The 27,936-nt window shown below is 46.1% G+C and overlaps 1 protein-coding gene across 2 annotated transcripts in view; it reads left to right on the plus strand.

Annotated features, from left to right (window-relative positions):
* The first annotated feature begins 337 nt into the window (after positions 1-337).
* The window catches only part of LOC143995990 (carboxypeptidase inhibitor SmCI-like), a 90,828-nt gene continuing 63,229 nt past the window's right edge, over positions 338-27,936 (plus strand). The window contains exons 1-3 of one of the 2 annotated variants that reach the window (XM_077490780.1): positions 338-465; positions 5,193-5,354; positions 7,442-7,603. In XM_077490780.1, coding sequence (XP_077346906.1) covers positions 387-465; positions 5,193-5,354; positions 7,442-7,603 — 403 coding nt within the window. In that variant the 5' untranslated portion in view covers positions 338-386. The remainder of the gene's footprint in view (positions 466-5,192; positions 5,355-7,441; positions 7,604-27,936) is intronic. The other variant, XM_077490781.1, reaches the window with a different exon arrangement.

Genomic DNA, 27,936 nt, shown 5'->3' on the forward strand with positions numbered 1-27,936 from the left:
GATTAGGTGGGTGACGCCCCTGTGCCCCTTATGGATCGGCCGCCGCTGTTCACACCCCTCCTCCTAGAAAATGCCCAGGTCTCCAATGCTCTTAATTTCCAAGATAGTGATTGATAAACCTTTATCTTTTTCTATTCGTAGTTTTGTTTTGTATTAAGTTTTGAGATTTCTGCAATGCAAATTCTGATGTTGACTGTGAAGATAAATATTGGAGATGACCTCCCTCCATCAGAGGTATTGAGACCACTCCCAGGGGCAGACCAATAGACTTGTCCGGTCTTGCTGTGGGTGTGGTCTCTCCTCTCTATAACTATCAACCAGGAATCTGGGATTAGTCTGCAGAGTAACACCGACTCTTCATTGCCTTTGGTGGACAAGACTTCAACATGACAACCATATGTTCCCTTGTTGTGATTGCTGCCAGTCTGTTGCTGGTTCAGTTCATCTCATTCTCTACAGCTGGAGGTAAGTTTTGCCGACATTGCAGTGTGTGTGTGTATATATATATATATATATATATATATATATATATATATATGTGTAAAATTGACTATGTTGTCTAGAAAAGATAAGAATTTGTGGCTTTATGGTCCCTTTTGGTATAGAAACCTGGATCTTTGCCTGTTCTTTACAAAACATGTACTGGGGCTGATCACATACAAACAAAAGATTTCCCAGTACACTTACCGACCAGCCTGCAAAATAACCAAATTGGCCTGTCCAACAGTTTACATTAATAACAGAAGGTTTTTAACGTAAACTGTTATGCCCTGTACACACAATAGGATTTTCTGATGGAAAATGTGTGATAGAACCTTATTGTCGGAAATTCCGACCGTGTGTGTAGGCTCCATCACACATTTTCCATAGGAATTTCCGTCACACAAAATTTGACATCTGGTTCTCAAATTTTGCGACAACAAAATTCCGATCCTGAGCACACAATTCTGACGGCAAGTGCCACGCATGCTCGGAATCAAGCAGAAGAGCAGCACTGGCTAATGAACATTTTTCTCGGCTCATTGTACGTGTTGTACGTCACCGCGTTCTTGACGTTTGGGATTTCCAACCAACTTTGTGTGACCGTGTGTATGCAAGACAAGTTTAAGCCAACATCCGTCGAAAAAAAATCTCATGGATTTTGTTGTCAGAAAATCCTATTGTGCGTACGGGGCATTAGACAGGTCCAATTTGGTTGTTTTGCAGGCTGGTCGGTAAATATGCTGTGAAATCTGCCCTTCTATGTGCACCTTGCTGAATAGGCCAGTTATAGATTGGGTTGATTGCAACTTTTTCTGGGGTTGGTTTTACTGGGAAAGACTATGATCAATTCCCAATTCTGTGAACCATATTTTTTTCCCCTGAAGCTCTGATGACTAATCTCAGCTGGGTTGTTCAGTTCAGTGTTAACTTTGACTTCAAATTTTGATTTTGTTTCAGCCATTGGGGGTTATTTATGAAAGGCAAATCCAGTTTGCACTACAAGTGTAAAGTGCACTTGAAATTACACTGAAAGTGCCCTTGGGCGTGCAGTCGCTGTAAATTTGAGGGGTAGATCTGAAATAAGGGGAAGCTCTGCTGATTTTAACATCCAATTATGTGCAAGCTAAAATTATGTTTTTTTATTTTTTATTTTCCTTGCATGTCCCCCTCTGATCTACAGCGACTGCACTTCCAAGTGCACTTTTAGTGCAATTTCACTTGTAGTGCAAAGTGGATTTGTCTTTAGTAAATAACCCCCATAGTCTTTTGACTAAAATGCCATTTTAGTCTAAGCCCTTGTACACACGGTCGGAGAATCCGTCGGAATGTGTCCTATCGGACCGTGTTGTCGGAGAATCCATCGGAATATCCGTCAGACATACTCCGATCATGTGTAGAGAATTCAGATCGGACAAAGTGCCACGCATGCGCAGATCAAATTCCTACACCAAAGCTATTGGCTACTAGCCTGAACGTAGTCCCGTCGTAACGAAATAACGTCATCACGTTCTGAACGATCAGATTTTCCGACAACTTTGTCCGACCATGTGTATGCAACAGTTTCGGACACAATCCGTCGGACAAAATCCAACGGATTTGGTTGGCAGAATGTCCGACCGTGTGTACAAGGGCTTAGTTGTATTTTAGTCATGTGAATTGTTTTAGTCAACTACAATCAAATGGGTTTACGTTAATTTGTAATGCATTATTTAAGCATGTCTCTACAATTTCCAAACAAATTATATACTCCTGCAGTAAAAATCTAATAACATGTTGTTGTTTCTGATATTAAGGGTTGAACATGCACTACATACACTTTTGGATGGCACTGATGGGTGGAATTGCTGGGCATCACTGATCTGTCATTATGTATGAATGGTGCCAGTCAGTGCACTGATTGGCTTATTTTGGACATTTGCAATGCACCCCTGGTGGCCGTGGGGGTTTCCCCTAGTGGTCATGTGGTCCACTGTGGGCATACGCGGGGGGGGGGGGGGGAGCTGCACTGATAAACAATCCAGGAGAGAATCCATCTGTCAGATGCGAGTGGGGAAAAGCCGATCAATGGCTCTTCCTGTTTACATGGTGATCAGCCGTGATTGGACACGGCTGATGACGTGGTAAAGAGCCTCCCTCAGAAATCGGTGTAGTGGTGTGTCAGACTGACACGCCGGACCACCGATTGTCGCAATGCCCGCCCTCCACGTCATATGATGCCCACTCAGGATAACTGAACCACTTCCCAGCTGTCATTCAGCTTTAGGCTGGGCGGGAAGTGGTTAAAATACAAAAAAAAAACGGTAACCTCTGTTGTCTGTAATGCCATTGCACATATTACCTGAATATATCACCAATATTAAATATTAAGAAAAAATATAAGAAAAGCCGTTTTCCCTTATCTTCATTCAGGACAGCCACTATGAGAGATAGTCACCTCCTCTTCCTCTAGGAAACACTGCGCCTGCCCATAAATTCTTACTTCCCCTGCCTGCCTATAAGAAAAGCCTTCTTTTCATAGTTATTTCTCTTTCAGCAGCTTAGTAGATGCCCCCTTACTTACTCTTATGTGGTAATGGAATAGTGCAATACATGTTTAACCACTTAAAGACTGCCCCATGTACATATATGCGGCAGGGCGGCCCTTAAGTGCAAAATCACATACCTGTACATGATTCCTCACTTCGACTCTAGGGCGCGATGGCCACTGGGACCTGCCAATCGCTCACAGGTGAGGCAGAACGGAGGTCTGCCTATGTAAAGGGCAGACTGCTGTTCTGTAAGGGAGGGAGATGGAGATCTTTTGTTTCTGCTGAGCAGAAACACGGATCTCTGTTTCCCTCCAGTCACAGTTAGAAATCACTCCCTAGGTCAGTAATGGCGAACCTTGGCACCCCAGATGTTTTGGAACTACATTTCCCATGATGCTCATCCACTCTGCAGTGTAGTGGAGCATCATGGGAAATGTAGTTCCAAAACATCTGCAGTGCCAAGGTTCGCCATCACTGCCCTAGGTGCTCAGTTAACCCTTTGATCACCCCTGATGTTAACCCCTTCCCTGCTAGTGTCATATATACAGCTACAGTGCATTCTTTTTAGTACTGATCACCGTATTGGTGTCACTGGTCCCCAAAAAGTGTCACTTAGTGTCAGATCTGTCTGCCGCAATGTCGCTGATCGCCTCCATTACCAGTAAAAACAATAAAATAAATAAAAATTACATAAATATATCCAATAGTTTGTAGACGCTATAACTTTTGCGCAAACCAATCGATAAACGCTTATTGGGATTTTTTTTTTTTACCAAAAACATGTAGCAGAATACATATTGGCATTAATGTATGAAGAAATTTGATCCTTTACATGTTTTTATTGGATTTTTTTTTTTTTTTTTTTTTTGCAGAAGGTAAAAAATATATAAAAATTTTTTCAAAATTGTAAGTTTTTATTTTTATTTATAGCGCAAAAAAAAACCCAACAACAACGCAGGGGTGAACAAATGCCACCAAAAGAAGGCTCTATTTGTGAGAAAAAAAGATCAGTTTTATTTGGGTACAACGTCGCACGACAGAGCAATAGTCATTTAAAGCAACGCAGTGCCATATCACCAAAAAAATGGCCTGGTCAGGAAGGGGGTAAAACCTTCCAGAGCTGAAGTGGTTAAACTTTAATGTACCATTATTATAGGCTCTGGATGGAATCGTGTTGCACATTTAGAAATGGCCAGCAGAGTAGTGTTCATTTTGATTCATGCCACGTACACACGAGAGGAATTTCCGTCCGAAAAATCTTGGATGGTTTTTCCGACAGGATTCCGCTCAAGCTTGGGTTGCATACACATGGTCACACAGAAGTTCTCCAAACTTTCGACCGTCAAGAACGCGGTGACGTACAACACTACGACGAGCCGAGAAAATGCGTTGCATTGTTTCCGAGCATGCAAAGGAATTTGCGCGTCGGAATTGCATACAGACTAATGCATTTTTTGATAAGAACTTTTTCCGACTGAAAATGGAGAACCTGCTCTCAATCTTTTGCTGGTGGGAATTCCGCCAGCAAAAGTCCAGTGGAGCGTACACACGGTCGCATTTTCCAACCAAAAGTTCTCATCGGTCTTTTGCTGGCTGAATTTCCAATCGTGTGTACGCGGCATCAGTTTTAGTCATAGTCTTTTGAATAAAATGCCATTTAGTTATCTGCATTTTAGTTTTAGTCGTATTTTAGTTGACTAAAATAGTGTTAATTTAGTGGGTGAAATGAACACTGGTTCTGTTACTGTCTATGTGTTGGAAGCTCAGAGAGAGAGACAGGCCAAGTCTTTCTTTGACCGGCTTCTGTTCCCAGATGTTACCTGGAACAAGAGAGCATTATCAGTGGTGAACATTTATTTGCATATAAAATGGAGTTCCTATCACAGGACAGACTCATGGATTCCACTCTTTATCTCTTTTTCCATTGTCTGTGACTTGCCTCCAAAAATCAGTCCATGTAAGGCGTATGTAGAATGATATTACTATGATAAGGAGACGGGTATTGCCAGATATTTAGTTATGAGGGTTGTCAAGTAAAAATGCAAATTTCTTACCAAAGACTGCGAGACCAGAGTCTTCCATCCTCCATGGAACTTTTCAGTAAGGTTCCAACAGTCGTCTTTATCACCAATTATCTCTTCCATTGATATTTGATATTTAGGTGTTTCTTTCCATTTCTAGTCTGTGATCAGCCTAAAGACCCCGGTCCATGTGAGGTGTACATACCGAGCTATTACTATGATCAGGAGGCAAAAACTTGTAAGGATTTCGTTTACGGTGGTTGTCAAGGAAATGAAAACAATTTTCTTACTAAGGAAGAGTGCGACCGCACCTGCAACCCAGGTATTTTTATTGTGTGTCATCATTGTATGTTGCTGTATGACTTTATTTCAGCTCAGATTTACTGTACACACTACTTTTTCTAGTTTAATTCTATTGTTTTTTTTTTTTTTTTTCTATTCAAGTCTTTTGTTTTCTATTCTATTATTATATTTTCAATTCTTCTCTTTTCTATTCTTTTCTATTCTATTATTTTTTCTATTCAAATATATTTTATTTGATATTTGAATTTCGGAAGATGGTTATATTCTTTCTATTCTGTTTTTTTTCTATGCTATTCTGTTATTTTATATTCTATTCAAATCTACTCTTTTCTATTTAAATGTAAATTTTAATTGATTCTATTTGAATTTTGAGAAAAGATTATATCCTTTCTATTTTATTGTTTTTTAATTATATTATTTTCTATTATATTATAGTCTATTCTATTCTATTTTTTTCTATTTATTTTCTTATGTATTTGAAATCAAATTTATTCGATTTGAAATTCAGATTTCAGAAGATGGTTCTATTCTATGTTCTATTCTATTTGTTGCTATTATATTCAAGTCTATTCTGTTTTGTTCCTTTTTTCTCTATTATATTCTATTCTTTTTTTTCTGTTATATTCTTTTCTAGTCCATTATTTTTTTTATTTTATTCTCTTTGGAAATTGGAAAACCGTTTTTGAATTTGAAAGCTATTCCAATTAGAAAAGTATTCAAAAACTTTCAGAAGATTGCTATATTCTATGTTCTATTCTATTTGTTGCTATTATATTCAAGTCTATTCTGTTTTGTTTTCTATTCTATTTTGTTCTGTTTTACTCTATTATATTCTTTTTTTTTTCTGTTATATTCTTTTCTAGTCCATTATTTTTTCCCATTCCTTTATTTTTTTTAAATTTTATTCCCTTTGGAAATTGGAAAAAAGTTTTGAATTTGAAAGCTATTCGTATTAGAAAAGTATTAAAAAACTTTCAGAAGATGGTTATAGAATTTCAGTTCAAAACAAAATGAACCACACATGTCTAATAGATAGGACTTTCTTTTCTGTGGTGTGTGATCACCACTGTTTTTATTCTTTTGCTATGTAAACAAAAAAATACTAAAAATTTTGAAAAAAAAACAACCCACGTTTTTCTTTGTTTCTGTTTGGGGGACTGAAACTTTGCTTTAAGATCCACCTCCTGTCCTGATTGGCCAGGAGGAGAAGCCAGAAGACAATAGTAAATATTGATTCGGTAATGTCACAAGTGGGTGGGTTCGGGTGCAGGGCCCAACCTTTTTGAAGCCAATTAGAGCCCCAGGCTCTAATCATGGGCTTTAAAAAAACAAACTCATAGAAACCTATGAGTTTGGCTTCCAGCATTGAGATTATGGGGGCGACGCCCCTGTGCCACTTATGGACTGATCGCCACCGCTGTTCAAGTGGTTAAACTTTAATGTACCATTATTATAGGCTCTGGATGGAATTATGTTGCCGATTTAGAAATGGCCAGCACAGTAGTGTTCATTTTGATGTCAATTTTTGATTTAGTTTTAGTCATAGTCTTTTGACTAAAATGCCATTTTAGTTGTATTTAGGTCATCTTCATTTTAGTTTTAGTCGTATTTTAGTTGACTAAAATAGTGTTAATTTAGTCGACGAACTGAACACTGGTTCGGTTACTGTCTATGTGTTAGAAGCTCAAAGAGAGACAGGCCAGGTTTCTCTTTGACCGGCTTCTGTTCCCAGATGTTACCTGGAACAAGAGAGCATTATCAGTGGTGAACCTTCATTTGCATAAAAAATTGAGTTCCTATCACAGGACAGACTCATGGATTCCACTCTTTATCTCTTTTTCCATTGCCTATGACTTGCGTCCAAACATCAGTTCGTGTAAGGCGCATGTAGAACAATATTACTATAAGGAAAAAGCGTATTTGCCAGATATTTAGCTATGAGGGTTGTCAAGTAAAAATACAAATAATTTTCTTACCAAAGAAGACTGCGAGACCAGAGTCTTCCATCCTCCATGGAACTTTTCAGTAAGGTTCCAACAGTCGCCTTTATCACAAATTATCTCTTCCATTGATATTTGATATTTAGGGGTTTCTTTCCATTTCTAGTCTGTGATCAGCCTCCAGACACCGGTCCATGTAAGATGCACATAGATCGCTATTACTATGATCAGGAGGCAAAAACTTGCAAGGATTTCGTCTATGGTGGTTGTCAAGGAAATGGAAACAATTTTCATACTAGGGAAGAGTGCGACCGCACCTGCAACCCAGGTATTTTTATTGTGTGTCATCATTGTATGTTGCTGTATGACTTTATTTCAGCTCAGATTTACTGTACACACAGTCGCATTTTCCAACCAAAAGCTCTCATCGGTCTTTTGCTGGCTGAATTTCCGATCGTGTGTACGCGGCATCAGTTTTAGTCATAGTCTTTCGAATAAAATGCCATTTAGTCATCTGCATTTTAGTTGTATTTTAGTCAACTAAAATAGTGTTAATTTAGTGGGTGAAATGAACACTGCTTCTGTTACTGTCTCTGTGTTGGAAGCTCAGAGAGAGACAGGCCAGGTCTTTCTTTGACCGGCTTCTGTTCCCAGATGTTACCTGGAACAAGAGAGCCTTATCAGTGGTGAACATTCATTTGCATATAAAATTGAGTTCATATCACAGGACAGACTCATGGATTCCACTCTTTATCTCTTTTTCCGTTGCCTGTGACTTGCCTCCAAACATCAGTCCATGTAAGGCGTATGTAGAACGATATTACTATAAGGAGACGGGTATTTCCCAGATATTTAGCTATGAGGGCTGTCAAGTAAAAATACAAACAAATTTCTTACCAAAGAAGACTGCAAGACAAGAGTCTTCCATCCTCCATGGAACTTTTCAGTAAGGTTCCAACAGTCGTCTTTATCACCAATTATCTCTTCCATTGATATTTGATATTTAATGGTTTCTTTCCATTTCTAGTCTGTGACCAGACTCCAGACCCCGGTCCATGTGAGGCGTACATGCCGAGCTATTACTATGATCAGGAGGCAAAAACTTGCAAGGATTTCGTCTATGGTGGTTGTCAAGGAAATGGAAACAACGTTCGTTATCGACCAATTTAGCGTTCTTGCTCTTCTGTAATTGAGCTTATAGCAATCTGCAGGAGTTTGTGGGTGTTATCTGTGTGCCCTGAGCGCAGTATACACCATTATCCACCTATATAGCTAGCTATACTGCTCTTCTGTAATTGAGCTTTCAGTCAGCTGTAGGAGATTGTGGGTGTTGTTTGCGTGCCCTGACCGCAGTATACACTATTATCCACCTATATACAGGGGCGGATCCAGAGTCTAGTCTCGGGAGGGGCACTTCTATAAAATATGTTTTTTGGGGGGCAATTTATATGGGAAATGGCTGGTATTGGCGCTTCAATCATTACGGCACCATGGTTGTTATGGTGTCAGGATGATTGAAGCGCATTATTTCTATTAATACATTGTAATATAAAATTAAATGGTTCAACTCACCATATTGCAGAATCAGTGGGAGCCCTGAGGATGTCACTTGCCATGTCGCCTGCCACCAAATGTGGATTGTCACTTGTCACCAAATGCGGATTGTTACTTGCCACGTCACCTGCCACACATTGCGGATTGTCACTTGCCACGTAGCCTGCCACACATTGCAGATTGCCACGTCACCTGCCACACATTGCGGATTGTGACTTGCCACGTCACCTGCCACACATTGCGGATTGTCACTTGCCACGTCGCCTGCCACCAGATGCAGATTGCCACGTAGCCTGCCACACATTGCGGATTGCCACTTGCCACGTCACCTGCCACACATTGCGGATTGTCACTTGCCACGTTGCCTGCCACACATTGGGGATTGTCACTTGCCACGTCACCTGCCACACATTGCGGATTGTCACTTGCCCCGTTGCCTGCCACACATTGCGGATTGCCACTTGCCACGTCACCTGCCACACATTGCGGATTGTCACTTGCCACGTTGCCTGCCACACATTGCGAATTGCCACTTGCCACGTAGCCTGCCACACATTGCGGATTGTCACTTGCCACGTCACCTGCCACACATTGCGGATTGCCACTTGCCACTTGCCACGTAGTCTGCCACACATTGCGGATTGTCACTTGCCACGTCACCTGCCACACATTGCGGATTGTCACTTGCCACGTTGCCTGCCACACATTGCGGATTGCCACTTGCCAGGTAGCCTGCCACACACTGCGGATTGTCACCTACTGGTGGTCTTTTGTTGGGTCCCAGAGTGAAGATAGGCAGCAGAGAGATGATGCAATCTCTCTGCTGCACACAGCTTCCTACACAGTGAGGGTGGAACTGAAGGGATGCAGGGCAGTGAGAGATGATGTCATCTCCCTGCTCCCCTGCCTGCTGGCTTCCTGATTGGCCAGCAGCCCTCCTAAGCCGCCCAGCTGCCCCCCCTCACCCGTCCACTCAGCGCGGGTACCCGCGGAACCGGCCGCGATTGGACCCGCGGAACCGGCCGCGATTGGACCCGCGGAACCGGCCGCGATTGGACCCGCGGAACCGGCCGTGCTGTCATTAGCTGGCGGTATTCTCGGAGGGGGCAATTGACCCGTTGCCCCCCCCTGGATCCGCCCCTGCCTATATAGCTCTTCTCTAATTGAGCCATCTGCCATCTGCAGGAGTTAGTTGGTATTGTGTGCCTCCAGCACAGCACAGTATACACCGGTATCTACCCCTTAATTACTGTTGTTCTATAATAAAGGCATCTGCAGGAGTTAGTGGGTGTTGTGTGCCTCCAGCACAATATACACTACCCAATTGCTGTTTTACCCAACTCCCTTCAGGCCATTACCATGTCTGGAAGGCCAGCAAGAAGAGGCAGACAGGCGCGAGCCGATAAAAGAGGGCAAACAGGCTCTGTGTCTAGAGACAACAGTGCTGGTCGTGGACGCGGTGCATCGGCATCATCAGCACGTGGCCATGGGACACGCTTGTCCTTCTTTTCGGCAGCTGGACATGTTGAGCCGCAACATGCCAACGACTTGGTAGAGTGGATGACCAAGCCCTCTTCATCCTCCTCATCCTCTCTCACCCAGTCTCAGGGTACTAGTAAAGCAGCTGCCAACGCATCGTCTTCCCTCCTCTCAATGTCATCATCAGTGACTCCTTTCCTAGACCCACCACGTCCTCCTGAGGAGTCTCCTGAACTCTTTGAGCACAGTGTTGGGTACATGCTCCAGGAGGATGCCCAGTGTTTTGTAGGCTCTGATGATGATACTCAGCTAGAGGAAGGCAGTAGCGTGAATGCAGAGAGAGGGGATGCTCAAGAAGGAGAGCAATCTGGCAGTCATGTTCCACAAGCTGCAGCATACTGCGATGAAGAGGGAGGGGATGATGAGGGCACTGACTCCACGTGGGTGCCTGGTAGGAGAGAGGAGGAGGCACATGTCCAACGAGGCAGGATGCCCTCCGGGGGCCAGCTTAGGGGCAGCACACCGACTGAATCACACCGCAGAGCTCCGCCTGTGCAGGGCGCTGCCTCTGCGCGTTATTCTAAAAGTTCTTTGGTGTGGGCCTTTTTTGAGACGAGTGCATCAGATCGCACCGCTGCTATTTGCAACATATGTCTCAAGCGTATCTCGCGTGGCCAAAACATCAGCCGCTTGGGTACCACATGCTTGACCAGACATATGTTGACCTGCCATGCAGCTCGTTGGCAAGCGTACCTCAAAGACCCACACCAAAGAACAAAGCGGACCTCTCCTTGCTCCTTATCAGCTGGCATCTCCAACCCCACTAGACCTTCAGTCCTCTCTGAAACCTGCTCTGAGAGGAATGAAGGTGTAGAATTAGGTGTGTCACAGCCAAGTGCTTCCGGGCACTCTGCTAGCAGTACACCCACATCCGATTATAGAAGGCAAATGTCCCTGCCCCAGCTGCTGGACCGGCGAAAGAAGTTCACTCCCAGCCATCCACATGCCCAGCGGTTGAATGCTAGCTTGGCTAAATTGCTAGCACTTCAACTGCTGCCTTTTCAGTTGGTAGACTCGGCCCCCTTCCGTGAGTTTGTACAATGTGCGGTTCCTCAGTGGCAGGTCCCCAAACGCCACTTTTTCTCACGGAAGGCGATTCCGGCTCTCTACCGGCAGGTGGAAGGCAATGTCCTTGCCTCGCTGGACAGGGCGGTCAGCGGTAAGGTGCATATTACCGCTGACTCATGGTCCAGCAGGCATGGACAGGGACGTTACCTGTCTTTCACGGCCCATTGGGTCACTCTTCTGGCAGCTGGGAAGGATGCAGGACAAGGTGCAGTAGTGTTGGAGGTTGTCCTGCCACCACGCCTCCAAAATGCTACTATTGGTTGTGACACACCTCTCTCCTCCACCCCCTCCTCTTCTTCTTCCTCCATGGCCTCTTCCAGTGCTCTGTCCTCAGAACCAGCGGTGCTCCGTAGGCGTTCCAGGGGCTACGCAAGTACACAGGCAAAACGATGCCATGCCGTGCTTGCGCTGGTTTGTTTGGGGGACAGGAGCCACACTGGGGCGGATGTTTTGTCAGCTCTGCAGGAGCAGGCCGAGAGGTGGTTGACGCCATGCCAGCTTAAGCCAGGAATGGTGGTTTGCGACAATGGCACCAACCTCCTCTCTGCCCTCCGACAGGGACAACTGACCCATGTGCCCTGTGTGGCTCACGTCCTTAACCTGGTGGTGCAGAGGTTCTTGGGCAGGTACCCGGGCTTACAGGATGTCCTGAAGCAGGCCAGGAAAGACTGTGTGCATTTCCGCCGATCATTTAATGCCTGTGCTCGGCTGGCTGAGCTCCAAAAGGAGTTGAACCTGCCCAAGAACCGCCTTATATGTGACATGCCCACCAGGTGGAACTCAACGTTGGCCATGCTGCAGCGGCTTCACACGCAGCAGAGGGCCATCAATGAGTACCTGTGCGACTACGGCACCAGGACAGGGTCAGGGGAGCTCGGTTTTTTCTCACCACGCCAGTGGGGCATGATCAGGGATGCATGCACTGTCCTGTCACCCTTTGAGGAGGCCACAAGGATGGTGAGCAGTGACAGTGCATGCATCAGTGACACTGTACCTCTTGTCCACTTCTTGGAGCATACGCTGCGTGGAATAATGGACAGGGCACTTGAGGCAGAACAGAGGCAGGAAGAGGATGACTTCCTTGCCTCTCAAGGCCCCCTTTATCCAGACAGTGTTCCTGCTGTGCCACCCATCACACAGGAAGAGGATGAGGAGGAGGAAGAGGAGGAGGAGGAGGATGATTGTGTCAGCATGGAGGTGGAGGCTGGCACTCAGCATCAGCAGCAGCAGCAGTCTTGTAGGGATGATTTACAGTCCCAAGAAACCCGTGGACTTGTACGTGGCTGGGAGGAGGTAGCTGCTGATCATGTTGTCCTTAGTGACCCAGAGGACTCCGGACCGAATGCCTCAGCTAACCTACACTGCATGGCCTCCCTGATCCTGCAAAGCCTGCAGAAGGATCCTCGTATTCTTCGGATCAAGGAGAGGGACCATTACTGGCTGGCCACTCTCCTTGATCCACGGTACAAGGGTAAGGTTGCCGACCTTATCTTGCCATTGCAGAGGGAACAGAGGATGAGACATCTCCGGGAGGCCTTGCAGAAAGGTCTGTGCAACGCGTTCCCAGAGACTGGGAGGTTACAAACTCCTGTTCCTGGACAAGGTGTTGCTGAGGCATCGGTCAGAATGAGCGGTGGAGAAGGTGGCCATCTGACTGATGCTTTCAGACAATTTTTTAGTCCGCAGCCCCAAGGTATGATCGGTTCCAGCAACCATCGCCAGCGTCTGATTTACATGGTGCAGGAATACCTAGGGGCAAGGTCAGACTTGGACACCTTTCCCACCGAAAATCCTCTGGCTTACTGGGTTTTGAGGATGGATCACTGGCCAGAGCTTGCACAGTATGCAATTAAGCTACTAGCCTGTCCTGCATCCAGCGTTCTTTCGGAACGCACCTTCAGTGCTGCTGGTGGCTTTGTTACCGATCACAGGGTGCGCCTGTCCACCGAATCAGTTGATCGACTGACCTTCATCAAGATGAATCAGTCTTGGATAACCCACAGCTACCAAGCACCTGAAGCTGATGTAACCGAATCATTTTTTTTGAAATATCACATCCCTTCAAGACTGCCTATGCTGATGCTGAGTGACTGTCCTGTTATCTTGATTGTCTATCCTCTTCCTCCTCCGCTGATATGTTGGAAGAACATTTCTGGTTCTGGGTGATGCCATCAGCCCAATTTTTCTGCCCCTGTTTAACAGGGGCATTTAATTACAATTTTTGATGCAATGCTTTGCAGCAGGGCTAATTCCTGCAATAAAACTAGAGTATATGGGAGAGGTTGCAGTGTCGTGGCACCAGTGCCTAAGGCCCAATTTTTCTGCCCCTCTTTACCAGGGACATGTAATTACAATTCTTGATATAATATTTCACAGGAGGGCCCGTTCCTGTGCCCACCCAGAGTAACTGTGAGGACTTATAGTGTTGTGGCACCAGCACCACAACCACCAAAGGTAAATTTTTCTACCACTGTTCAACAATGGCATGTAATTACAATTCTTGATATAATCGTTCACAGCAAGGCGCTCCAGCGCCCACCAAGAGTCACTTTGAGGGCTTACAATGTTGTGGCAAAACCAACACCTTGTTCCGCCATTTCTGCAGAGCATATAGGGCAGGCCCCTACTTTCAAACATCCAACTTACAAACATCTCCTACTTGCAAACGGATGGAGACAACAGCAAGTGAGATGAAAAAAGACCGGCGGCAAAACAAATTATACAGGGGTGATAACCCTTCCCTATGTTTTCCAAAAAGCTTAAAAATTGTTTTTGTGACTGGAGCTACACTTTAAAAATGTACCAGTTGAAAATTACAAACAGATTCAACTTAACACAACAAACCTACACAGTCCCTGTCTTGTTTGCACCGCCTGTATACTGCTGTTCTGAGTATATAGGGCCTGGGGGCCACACGCATTTCCTTTTCTTAATATGGGTACGGCGTTCCCCTTAATATGCGTACAAGACCCAAAAGGGGCTGGTAATGGGCAGGGAGGGCTACCCATGCCATTTTTCTCAATGATTTTCAACCATATTGCAGGAACCAGATATAACATTAAAACCGCAAGCAGTTTTAAATGGTGTTATTTCCGTTTAATGTCATTTTGTGCAGGGACTGTTCTAAACACGGGAAACACGTGGCACTTCACAGGCATACTACAGACACCCCCCAGGCATGATATTTAAAGGAATATTTCACTTTTTTTTTTCACTTTAATCGTCATTAAAATCAGTGCTCATGCCAAAACGGCCATTTTTAAAAACATTTTAGGCATTGACCCATGTCCCCTGGGGCAGGAGCCAGGTCCACAAACCCTTTTTAGTACAGCATCTTGCATATTAGCCGTTAAAATTAGCACTTTTAATTTCAAACGTTCGAGTCCCATAGACTTCAATGGGGTTCTAAAGTTCATACGAATTTGGGGTCCGTTCGAAAGTTCTGGTGCGAACCGAACCGGGGGGTGTTCGGCTCATCCCTAGTGACAGGTATTCGGGTACTCTGATGGGCTGGGACAAGTACTCAGGTACTCTGATGGGCTGGGACAGGTAATCGGGTACTCTGATGGGCTGGGACAGGTAATCGGGTACTCTGATGGGCTGGGACAGGTACTCGGGTACTCTGATGGGCTGGGACAGGTACTCGGGTACTCTGATGGGCTGGGACAGGTACTCGGGTACTCTGATGGGCCGTGACAGGTATTCGGGTACTCTGATGGGCTGGGACAGGTACTCGGGTACTCTGATGGGCTGGGACAGGTACTCGGGTACTCTGATGGGCTGGGACAGGTACTCGGGTACTCTGATGGGCTGGGACAGGTACTCGGGTACTCTGATGGGCTGGGACAGGTACTCGGGTACTCTGATGGGCTGGGACAGGTACTCGGGTACTCTGATGGGCTGGGACAGGTACTCGGGTACTCTGATGGGCTGGGACAGGTACTCGGGTACTCTGATGGGCTGGGACAGGTACTCTGATGGGCTGGGACAGGTACTCGGGTACTCTGATGGGCCGTGACAGGTATTCGGGTACTCTGATGGGCCGGGACAGGTACTCGGGTACTCTGATGGGCCGGGACAGGTACTCGGGTACTCTGATGGGCCGGGACAGGTACTCGGGTACTCTGATGGGCTGGGACAGGTACTCGGGTACTCTGATGGGCTGGGACAGGTACTCGGGTACTCTGATGGGCTGGGACAGGTACTCGGGTACTCTGATGGGCTGGGACAGGTACTCGGGTACTCTGATGGGCTGGGACAGGTACTCGGGTACTCTGATGGGCTGGGACATGTACTCGGGTACTCTGATGGGCTGGGACAGGTACTCGGGTACTCTGATGGGCTGGGACAGGTACTCGGGTACTCTGATGGGCTGGGACAGGTACTCGGGTACTCTGATGGGCTGGGACAGGTACTCGGGTACTCTGATGGGCTGGGACAGGTACTCGGGTACTCTGATGGGCTGGGACAGGTACTCGGGTACTCTGATGGGCTGGGACAGGTACTCGGGTACTCTGATGGGCTGGGACAGGTACTCAAATACTCTGATGGACTGTGACAGGTACTCAAATACTCTGATGGACTGTGACAGGTACTCTGATGGACTGTGATTGACAGGTACTATGAGGGGTGGTGACAGGTCCTCTTTATTGGGGGGCAATCAGTGTGCTTGATGTGTACTGTAGGCGGTAACGAGATGTTACCGCAATCTCCTCCTCACACACGATCGGTGTGTGAGGAGGAGAACCCGGTAACATCTCGTTACCGCGGTTTGTTTACATTTTAGTGATCGGCTGTGAAAGGATCACAGCCGATCACGTGGGTAAACAGCTGGCCAATGGCTGTTTACCAGCGTCAGTGATAATCAGTGTTCCCAGGGAACACGCCGCCACCGACGTGCATGCGCAGCGCGCTCACGATCGCGCACATGCGTCGTGCACAGTTGGGGTGTGACCATCTGTGATCGGCCGTGACTTCATCACGGCCGATCACGTGGTAAACAGCCATAACAGCCATGTTCACGCCTTTCAGTGGCGAGCGGTGTCTCCGTGACACGCCACCACCGAAGAAACAGGGATGCGCGCGCACGATCGCGCGCATTCCCTGTTTAAACGGGAGGCCGTCATATGACGGCCTCCCCCCACAATAGGTGCGCCGCTACTGGAGCCAGTCCCGGTACATCTAGCCACATTGCCCACAGTTTCTCAAATTGTGTGCTGCCTCTATGCTGGTATATTAGTTTTTCCATACGTAACATCATTCCAATATTATCAATCCACTCCTTTTTGGTCGGTGAAGTCTTGGATCTCCAATGTAGCATGATTATTTTTCTTGCCTGAAATGGGACTCTTTGCACAGCCTCTCTACAGCTTTCACCCCACTCGTATTCCTCCAGAGCACCCAAGAGGCATGCTCTCGGGTCCTGTGGGAGGGAGACCTTGAATGCTGAATTTACTTAGGTCACTACGTTTGCCCAGTGCATATGTAGTTTGGGGCATTGTCATAGCATGTGTATAAGGCTCCCGTGTTCTCTTTTACATCTAGTACATGTAGGGTCAAGTTGTGAATTCATCAAGTGAAGCCTGTGGGGGGTGTAGTACGTTCTGATCAGGATATACAGCTGTGTCTGCCTTTGCGATACCTTTTAATGAACACTTACTCACTGCCTGGAATATTTCTTCCCACTGTTCTCCATCTAATTGTCCAGCATCCGCCTCCCAGCTTTCCCTTACCTTCAGAGGATGCCGCCTCATCTGGATTGCAGCAGGATAGCATAGCATTGAGAGATAAATCCCTTAGACAAGGCAGCATCCTCCAGAATGGTGACTACCGGGGTCCAAGACAGTCGCCACTCTGAACGGTATATGTCTATGCATTGATGATGGGAGACCATAGGTATCTTTCAAATCCTCAAAAGGTGTGCAACACCCCATTGAGGAATATGTGTTTAAGGTGTGTGACCCCATACCTCTTCCACCTACCTAGCACCCGCCTGTAGTTTGGCCAGTTCAGTGTATGTGTCATTCCACCAGATGGGACTGTACTCTTTGTATCCTTCTGTGTTTTGGAGATATTTAGACGTATTCCATACTTTCTGAATTAAATTAAGGGTGGGATATTTTTTGTGAGGTTTGGAAAAGGCCAAAGCATTCAAGCCCATGGGAATAGGTCCCCTGTGTACATTGTGTAATAGTAGTTTTTGTGAAGAGCTTTGCGGCCTATTCTCTGCCGCCCCCCCCCCCCCCCCCCGCTGAGGGAGACATGGCACTAAGGTGCTGCAACTGCGCTGCTATGTAGTACAACCAGGGGCTTGGCATTGCTGTCCTTGCAGATGTTGTATTTTGATCCTGGGGTTTTTATCCCTCCATATAAGGCTGCGAAAGATGGTGTTAACGGTATGAAACGTCTCCAGTGGAATCACCATGGGAGTGTTATGAAGAAAATATAATTGCGGCATAAGGATCATCTTGATTAAGTTTACCCTACCCGCAACTGATAGGAAGAGTGATTTCCAGGTTTTAACCTTGTCTCTAAACCTCAGTAGCAGGGGAGCAACGTTTAATTGCAGAAAATCTCTCGGTTTGAATCCCTAGATATTTAAAGGACGTGGCTATGGGTAAAGGGCAGGCAGAGTTAATTACCTGTGTATCATCCCCATCCAGCAGGAGCAAGGCAGATTTTGACCAGTTAATAAGTAGGCCCAAAAATCCTCCAAATTTGGATATGGCCAACATGGCTTCCCTGAGGGAAGTATCCGTGTCCCCCCAAAAAAGGAGCGTGTCATCCGCTTATAGCATGACCTTTTCTTGCAGGTCATTATAGCGGAAGCCTATAATGTGTTGATTTGTCCTGATGTCAATGGCCAGTGGCTCAATAGCTAGTACGAAGAGGAGAGGGGGCAGGGGGCATCCCTGGCTCGTTCCTCTCAACACAAAGCTCAGTGACAGTGAGCGAAGCCCCTAATGGCTGCCTGTGGTAGGCCATATAGGAGTTTTACCCAGGCAATATACTTTGGACCGAACCCAAATCTCTGCATAACTGACCATAGGTAATTCCAGTCTATGCTGTCGAACGCCTTTGTGGCATCTAATGACAGCAGTGCTCTACTGCCCATATTGTCCGCCCGTGGCTGGACATTGAGAAACAGTCTTCTTAAATTAACTGCTGTGGATTTATTGGGCATGAAGCCAGCCTGGTCATCACGCACAATAGATGTTATCACCCTGTTCATTCTAATAACCAGTGCCTTTGCTAGTATTTTAACATCATTTTGGAGCAACAAAATTGGTCGGTATGCCCCTGGGTCTACAGGGTTCTTGCCAGGTTTGAGTAATAGGACTATATTTGCTTTGGATATGGAGGGGGGAGGGCTTCTCTCTCTCTAGCATCATTGAAAACTTTTAATAGTTGTGGTAGTAGAGCCCCAGAGTACTGCTTATATACTTCTATTGGTATACCATCCTCCCCTGGGGCCTTACAGTTGGGAAAAGTCCCACCCGCCACCTGTAGCTCCTCCACTGTAAGCGGGGCTTCCAGTAAAGTGCGTTGACTCTCCGACAGTTCAGGGAAGGCTATTTGGCTCAAGTATAAGTCTAAGTCCTCTTGAGTGTACACCGTGCAAGGGTTATACAAGGTCTCGTAAAAAACAGTTAACTCCTGCATGATCAATTCTGGTGGCTCACTATATTACCCGCTTGAGACCTTATAGCTCCTATTGCAGGCGAACATTGATGGGAGTTCACAATCCGCACCAAGAGGACGTCCAGTTTTCTCACCCTCAAAAAATGCCTGCTTAGTAAAGAACCTCTTCTTCTCGGCCGAGGAGGAGAGCAGATGCTGATAGGCATCTTGTGCAGCCTGCCATACCTCCCTGGCCGAATTGGAAGGGCTGTCAATGTATGCTTGTTCCATTGTTTGAACCAGGAGCTGTGGGAGATTTGTCCTTTTACATGCCTGTCTTGACCACGCCCCTGTCTTGGCCACGCCCCCGAGCAGGCACAATTTTGAAGTGTGGGTATCAATTTCCTCGGCATAACATCTTTTATAGTATAAAAAAATTGGGCTAACTTTAATTCAAAAGTGTATTTTTTCCCAAAAAAGTGTGCTTGTATGAACGTTGCTCAAATACGGTGTGACAGAAAGTATTGCAATGACCAACATTTTATTCTCTAGGGTGTTAGAAAAAATATTTATATAATGTTTGGGGGTTCTAAGTAATTTTCTAGCAAAAGAAAAATATATATAATAATTTTAACTTGTAAATAACAAGTTTGGAAAAAAGGCCCGGTCCTTAAGTGGTTAAACATGTATTGCAATATATGTGAGCTAAATATCCCTGTTTTTCATTGCATAGTTTGCTGGGAAGGGTGTAGCAGTGTGCAGAGGGTCCATCCAGAATTTGCAGAACATGCGAACAGGCAAAAAATTTGGCAAGAACCAACAAACACTGTTAAAGTCTATGGGATACGAATGTGAATAATCAAAAGTGTTAATTTTAAAGGCTTGAATGCAAGTTATTGTCATAAGAAGTGTTTGGGGACCTGGGTCCTGCCTCAGGGGACATGTATCAATGCAAAAAAAAGTTTTAAAAACGTCAGTTTTTTTGGGAGCAGTGATTTTAATAATGCTTAAAATGAAACAATAAAAGTGAAATATCCCTTTAAATTTCCTTCCTGGGGGGTGTCTATAGTATGCCTCCTAAAGTGGCAAATGTTTTGCGTGTTTAGAACAGTCCGAGAGCAAAATTTAATTTCTAAAGGAAAAAAGTAATTTAAAACTACTCGTGGCTATAATGCATTGTTGGGTCTAGGCAAAACCGATAAAAGTATAAAAGTCGTTGAAAAAAACCCCGAACCAAATTTTTTTTAACCACTTCAATACAGTGCATTTATATACCCTTCCTTCCCAGACCAATTTTTAGCTTTCAGCGCTCTCACACTTTGAATGCCAATTACTCAGTCATGCAACACTGTACCCAAACAACATTTTTTTCATACAAATAGAGCTTTTGGTGGTATTTAATCACCACTGGGTTTTTTTTTTTTTGCAACATAAGTGAATAATTAGCGAAAATTTTGAAAAAAAACACTTTTTTTAGTTTCTATGATAAAATTTTGCAAATAAGTCATTTATGTTCATAAATTTGGGCCAAATTTTATACTGCTACATCTCTTTGGTAAAAATAACCCAAATTAGTGGATATTATTTAGTCTCTTTGAAAGTTAGTCTACAAGCTATGGTGCAAATCATTGAAAATTTATCACATCTGATCACATCTGATCACACCTGATGCACTGACGGCCTATCTCATTTCTTGAGGCTCTGAAATGTCAGGAAAGTACAAATACCCCCAAATGACCCCTTTTTTGAAAAGTAGACAGTCCAAGGTATTTAGTAAGAGGCATGGTGAGTTTTTTAAAGTTGTAATTTTTTCCCACAATTCTTGGGAAAAGGAAGAAGAATTATTTTATTTTTTTTATACAAAATTGGCATAAGTTATTTCTCATACACAGCATATGCATACTTCCAATTACACCCCAAAATACATTCTGCAACTCTTCCTGAGTATGGCGATACCATGTGTGAGACTTTTACACAGGCTGGCCACACAGAGAGGTCCAACATGCAGGGAGCACCGTAAGGGGTTCTAGGAGCATAAATTACACCTCTAATTTCCTAACGACCTATTACATTTGTGAAGGCCCTGGAGCACCAGGACAGTAGAATTACCCACGAAATGACCCCATTTTGGAAAACTAACACCCCAAAGTATATTCTATGAAGCATTATGAGTCTTTTGAACAGTTATTTTTTTTTCCACAAGTCTTCGGAATACGTGGAAAGAAAATGAAAACATTTTTTTTTACACAAAGTTGTCCATTTATAAGATATTTCTAACACATAGCATGTATATAGCAAAAATTGCACCCCAAAATACATTCTGCTACTCCTCCTGAGTATTGCGATACCACATGTGTGAGACTTTTACACAGCCTGGCCATATACAGAGGTCCAACATGGAAAGGGTACCTTCAGGCGTTCTAGGAGCATAAATTACACATCTAATTTCGTTCCTACCTATCACACTTTTGAAGGTCCTGGAGCACCAGGACAATGGAATTGCCCCCAAAATGATCCCGTTTTGGAAAGCAAACACCTCAACGTATATTCTATGAGGCATGGTCTGCAAATAGGTACTCCGTTACTCCGACGGGCTGGTGACAGGTACTCCGTTACTCCGACGGGCTGGTGACAGGTACTCCGTTACTCCGACGGGCTGGTGACAGGTACTCCGTTACTCCGACGGGCTGGTGACAGGTACTCCGTTACTCCGACGGGCTGGTGACAGGTACTCTGTTACTCCGACGGGCTGGTGACAGGTACTCCGTTACTCCGACGGGCTGGTGACAGGTACTCCGTTACTCCGACGGGCTGGTGACAGGTACTCCGTTACTCCGACGGGCTGGTGACAGGTACTCTGGTACTCCGACGGGCTGACAGGTGCTCAGGTACTCAGATACTCAGATGGACTGTGACAGGTACTCCAGTACTCAGGTACTCAGATGGGCTGGGACAGGTACTCAGGTACTCGGATGGGCTGACAGGTGCTCAGGTACTCAGATACTCAGATTGGGGATTCCGGGCCACAAGTCTTCACCATCTCCCAGAATTGTCTGCAGACCTGAAAGGACACAAAAGTTATAAAGAAAATACCTTTTGTGAAGATCTGCACTGTCAGTGTCTCTCCGCTTTGCTGAACCCTTGCTCCAAGATCATCTTCTTTCCAAACATCTCCGGGGTCATGTCAGGGACTCTTCCGTCCACCTCCTTCAGCTGCAGAATGACATCCCTTATGTTACCATTCTTGAGGGGGGGGGGGGGCACACAACGAGAGGAAGAGAGGGTGTGTAGCTCTCTGCACTGTCTTTTATACCCCCCTGCCCCTATTCCCAGCAATCCAGGTTCTGCCCCCCTGGAACCTTGTCATTGGTCCAGAGTTTAATCAAATTCTGATTGGCTGTAATTTCTAGTCTAGTTTGTCATCATGCTTCCCACATAAGCAAGAGGCTATCTCCAGTGCCTCTCTGTCTGAAAACCCAATTACCTGTGTAAAGTATTATCTCTTGGTTTACAACAGTCAACCCTCTTTGATATAAGATAAAGTAGCATTTAACCACTTGAGATCCGCGCTATAGCCAAATGACGGCTACAGCACGGATCTCCTTTTCCGGGACTACGTCTATTGACGTCGTCCCGTGCACGAGCGGCCTGCGCGCCCCCTGAGGGGCGCGCGCGCGGTGCGCTCTGTGATCGGCGAGTCCATGAGACTCGCCTGATCACCGATCCGTGCAAGGGGTCGATCCCGACCCCTTATCACGTGATCAGCTGTCAGCCAATGACAGCTGATCATGTGATATAACGGAGCCGGTAATCGGCTATTACTCCTCCTCGTGCTGTCAGCGCGAGGAGAAAAAAAAAAGCCGATCACCGGCGGCCGTTATCGGGACATTAGTCCCGATCACGGCCAGCCCTGCTAGTGCCCACCTGCCCCCTGCCAGTGCCCACCTGCCCCCTGCAGTGCCACATGTCTAAAAAGTAAGTGACCCCGTCAGTGCCACCCAGCAGTGCCCACAGTGCCACCCAGCAGTGCCCAGCAGTGCCACCCAGCAGTGCCCAGCAGTGCCACCCACAGTGCCACCCAGCAGTGCCCACAATCTGCCTCAAAGGTGCTGCACCCCAGTGCCACTTATCCGTGCCCAGCAGTGCCGCCCATCAGTGCCCAGCAGTGCCACCTATCAGTGCCCATCAGTCCCATCTATCAGTGGTACCTATCAGTGCCCATCCGTGCCACCCATCCGTGCCCATCTTTGCCCATCAGTGCCGCCTTATCTGTGCCCATTGGTGCCACCTTTTCTGTGCCTATTAGTGCCGCCTTAACTATGCCTATCAGTGCCCACCAGTGCAGCCCATCAGTGCCCACCAATGCAGCCCATCAGTGCCCACCAGTGCAGCCTATCAGTGCCGCCTCATCAGCGCACTTCAATGAAGGAGAAAAATGACCCGTTTGCAAAATTTTATAACAAACTATTAAACATGATTTTTTTTTTTTTTGCATCTTTTTTTGTTTGTTTAGCAAAAAATAAAACTCCGAGCTGTAACTAAATACCACCAAAAGAAAGCTCTATTTGTGGGGAAAAAATGATAAAAATTTCATTTGGGTACAGTGTTGTATGCCCGCGCAATTGTCATTCAAAGTGCATCAGCGCTGAAAGCTGAAAATTGGTCTGGGACTGAGGGGGGTTTAAGTGCCCAGTAAGCAAGTGGTTCAAGGACTTGTGATCAGGTAGAGCTACAATGTCTGAAATGGCCATCTCTACAAATAGGGTAACTTAGTTACTATGCAGACAACAGACCAAAAGACGTTAGTCTTTTGAGACACAGATGTAGCACCCTATACTTACAGGTAGGTGCTAGATTAATATTTTTCTAGTTGCAGGGCCCAGGTGCAGGTAAATTTAGCCAGGCCTGTATTTCATTTCAGGCCTGGTTGTTTTGATCTGGGAATGGGAGTGTCAGTATAGTGGGGGTTGTGGCCACCTGTACTTTGGCTCAGAGATCCTCCTCTGCTTACAGAATAATTGTTCTGGAAGGGAGGCTGGACTTGAGACCTGAGTGGCAGGCAGCTCATGTGAGGAGCCCTGACCAATTATCTCTTGGTGTTGGCAGGGCGCAGGCCTCCCATATAAGCTGGGGTCACAATCTTCCGGGAGGAGTTTGAGCACAGGAAAGACAGCATGGAGTGCTGAGGTGCTGTACCGGGTGTCCCTACGCGGGGATGCGCCATGCATGGAGGAGAAATGGAGGCGCCGCTAGGAAGGAGTTCTAGGGAAAGATCTTCATCTCCATGAGAAAGTATCAAGTTTGTGTGACCAGGGCACGCAAGACTAGCATGCTGGAGCAGATCAAGTATAAGAAGTAGCAATGAAGTGGCGGAAGTAGATTGGGGTTCTGTGACTGGGGAACACAGGACTTTGATCCAAAGGAGAAGGTCAGTGTAACTTGCAAAAGAAGCAGAAGCTGGAGAGAGAGTAGTGTAGCATGCTGTGTGACCGGGGAGCACAGCATGAACAGAAGTGGACAGGAATAGTGATGGCCGAACGGTTCGCCCGGCGGTCGTTTCGCGGCGAATTTCCGACTTTCGCCGTCCGCGGGTTCGAACGCCTTTTTCCGTCGTTCGCCCCGGCGGACTTACGTGTTTAATGTATACAAGAACTTTAACCTTTCGTGACACGTTTATCATGTGTTACAGGACAACCAATTGAGACATGACAGCTCATGGACACTTGGACATTCCCCCTAACCTATAAATACACCCGATCCGGTGGCCATTTTACATTCTTTCTTCTGTCACTGTAGGGAAAGGATCCTGTGTGGAGTAGGGACAGAGAAAACGCTAGCTATTTGGTACACAAAAGTTCTTTTCAGGACTGGTATAGGTGTTAGGTCAGCAGCCTGAGTTTCTTTTGTCAGTTTAGATAAAGGGACAGAGCGCTGTATGCTGCTATTTTAGGGACAGCTCAGCCAGATTAGTCTTTCTTCATCATCATCATCATCATCATCATTAGCTGTTACTATCAGGTCCACAAAAGAGCTGTTCCAGCTAATCGTTCCAGCCTACTCTTTTTTGCCAATTTGTATAGGGACAGGCAGGAAGCAGTGTGTCAGGCAGTGAGGATAATTTTAAAGACTTGCTGTTACTATTAGTTCCACAAAGGTTCTTTTCAGGACTGGTATCAGTGGTACGGTAATAGGCTTGTACACGTATAATATTCTTTCTTCCAAATATAGAAAGAATATTATACTTGACTGCTGCCCTTCTGCTGCAGTCTGCTAATCATTCACAACTCACTTGTTCCACAAAAGTTCTTATAAGGACTGGTAACTTGGTCTGTCTAGGGTGCTACGGTACATAGGCTTGGGTGCGGTACAGTCTGCTGTTCTGTAAGGACCGCTATCGGTCCACAATAGATAGGGTTGCCGTGCACTACTGCTGACCGCTGCCCTATACTGCAGCAGTCCTTCAGCGGTATAGGGACTGACGCACAGTCTGCTAAACACTAATACACAACCTGCTTGGTCCACAAAAGTTCTTATAAGGACTGGTAACTTGGTATAGGGTGCTACGGTACATAGGCCTGAGTGCGTTACAGTCTGCTGTTCTGTAAGGACCGCTATCGGTCCACAATACATAGGGTTGACGTGCACTACTGCTGACCGCTGCCCTATACTGCAGCAGTCCTTCAGCGGTATAGGGACTGACGCACAGTCTGCTAAACACTAACACACAACCTGCTTGGTCCACAAAAGTTCTTATAAGGACTGGTAACTTGGTATAGGGTGCTACGGTACATAGGCCTGAGTGCAGTACAGTCTGCTGTTCTGTAAGGACTGCTATCGGTCCACAATACATAGGGTTGCCGTGCACTACTGCTGACCGCTGCCCTATACTGCAGCAGTCCTTCAGCGGTATAGGGACTGACGCACAGTCTGCTAAACACTAATACACAACCTGCTTGGTCCACAAAAGTTCTTATAAGGACTGGTAACTTGGTATAGGGTGCTACGGTACATAGGCCTGAGTGCGTTACAGTCTGCTGTTCTGTAAGGACCGCTATCGGTCCACAATACATAGGGTTGCCGTGCACTACTGCTGACCGCTGCCCTATACTGCAGCAGTCCTTCATTGGTATAGGGACTGACGTACAGTCTGCTAATCACTAACACACAACCTGCTTGGTCCACAAAAGTTCTTATAAGGACTGGTAACTTGGTATAGGGTGCTACGGTACATAGGCCTGAGTGCGTTACAGTCTGCTGTTCTGTAAGGACCGCTATCGGTCCACAATACATAGGGTTGCCGTGCACTACTGCTGACCGCTGCCCTATACTGCAGCAGTCCTTCATTGGTATAGGGACTGACGTACAGTCTGCTAATCACTAACACACAACCTGCTTGGTCCACAAAAGTTCTTATAAGGACTGGTAACTTGGTATAGGGTGCTACGGTACATAGGCCTGAGTGCGTTACAGTCTGCTGTTCTGTAAGGACCGCTATCGGTCCACAATACATAGGGTTGCCGTGCACTACTGCTGACCGCTGCCCTATACTGCAGCAGTCCTTCATTGGTATAGGGACTGACGTACAGTCTGCTAATCACTAACACACAACCTGCTTGGTCCACAAAAGTTCTTATAAGGACTGGTAACTTGGTATAGGGTGCTACGGTACATAGGCCTGAGTGCGTTACAGTCTGCTGTTCTGTAAGGACCGCTATCGGTCCACAATACATAGGGTTGCCGTGCACTACTGCTGACCGCTGCCCTATACTGCAGCAGTCCTTCAGCGGTATAGGGACTGACGCACAGTCTGCTAAACACTAACACACAACCTGCTTGGTCCACAAAAGTTCTTATAAGGACTGGTAACTTGGTATAGGGTGCTACGGTACATAGGCCTGAGTGCGTTACAGTCTGCTGTTCTGTAAGGACCGCTATCGGTCCACAATACATAGGGTTGCCGTGCACTACTGCTGACCGCTGCCCTATACTGCAGCAGTCCTTCATTGGTATAGGGACTGACGTACAGTCTGCTAATCACTAACACACAACCTGCTTGGTCCACAAAAGTTCTTATAAGGACTGGTAACTTGGTATAGGGTGCTACGGTACATAGGCCTGAGTGCGTTACAGTCTGCTGTTCTGTAAGGACCGCTATCGGTCCACAATACATAGGGTTGCCGTGCACTACTGCTGACCGCTGCCCTATACTGCAGCAGTCCTTCAGCGGTATAGGGACTGACGCACAGTCTGCTAAACACTAACACACAACCTGCTTGGTCCACAAAAGTTCTTATAAGGACTGGTAACTTGGTATAGGGTGCTACGGTACATAGGCCTGAGTGCAGTACAGTCTGCTGTTCTGTAAGGACCGCTATCGGTCCACAATACATAGGGTTGACGTGCACTACTGCTGACCGCTGCCCTATACTGCAGCAGTCCTTCATTGGTATAGGGACTGACGTACAGTCTGCTAATCACTAACACACAACCTGCTTGGTCCACAAAAGTTCTTATAAGGACTGGTAACTTGGTATAGGGTGCTACGGTACATAGGCCTGAGTGCGTTACAGTCTGCTGTTCTGTAAGGACCGCTATCGGTCCACAATACATAGGGTTGCCGTGCACTACTGCTGACCGCTGCCCTATACTGCAGCAGTCCTTCATTGGTATAGGGACTGACGTACAGTCTGCTAATCACTAACACACAACCTGCTTGGTCCACAAAAGTTCTTATAAGGACTGGTAACTTGGTATAGGGTGCTACGGTACATAGGCCTGAGTGCGTTACAGTCTGCTGTTCTGTAAGGACCGCTATCGGTCCACAATACATAGGGTTGCCGTGCACTACTGCTGACCGCTGCCCTATACTGCAGCAGTCCT

Source organism: Lithobates pipiens, unplaced genomic scaffold (assembly GCF_037356315.1).
Source record: "Lithobates pipiens isolate NorthernLeopardFrog02 unplaced genomic scaffold, aLitPip1_a1.2 Scaffold_19, whole genome shotgun sequence".
In the NCBI taxonomy this organism is placed as follows: Eukaryota; Metazoa; Chordata; class Amphibia; order Anura; family Ranidae; genus Lithobates; species Lithobates pipiens.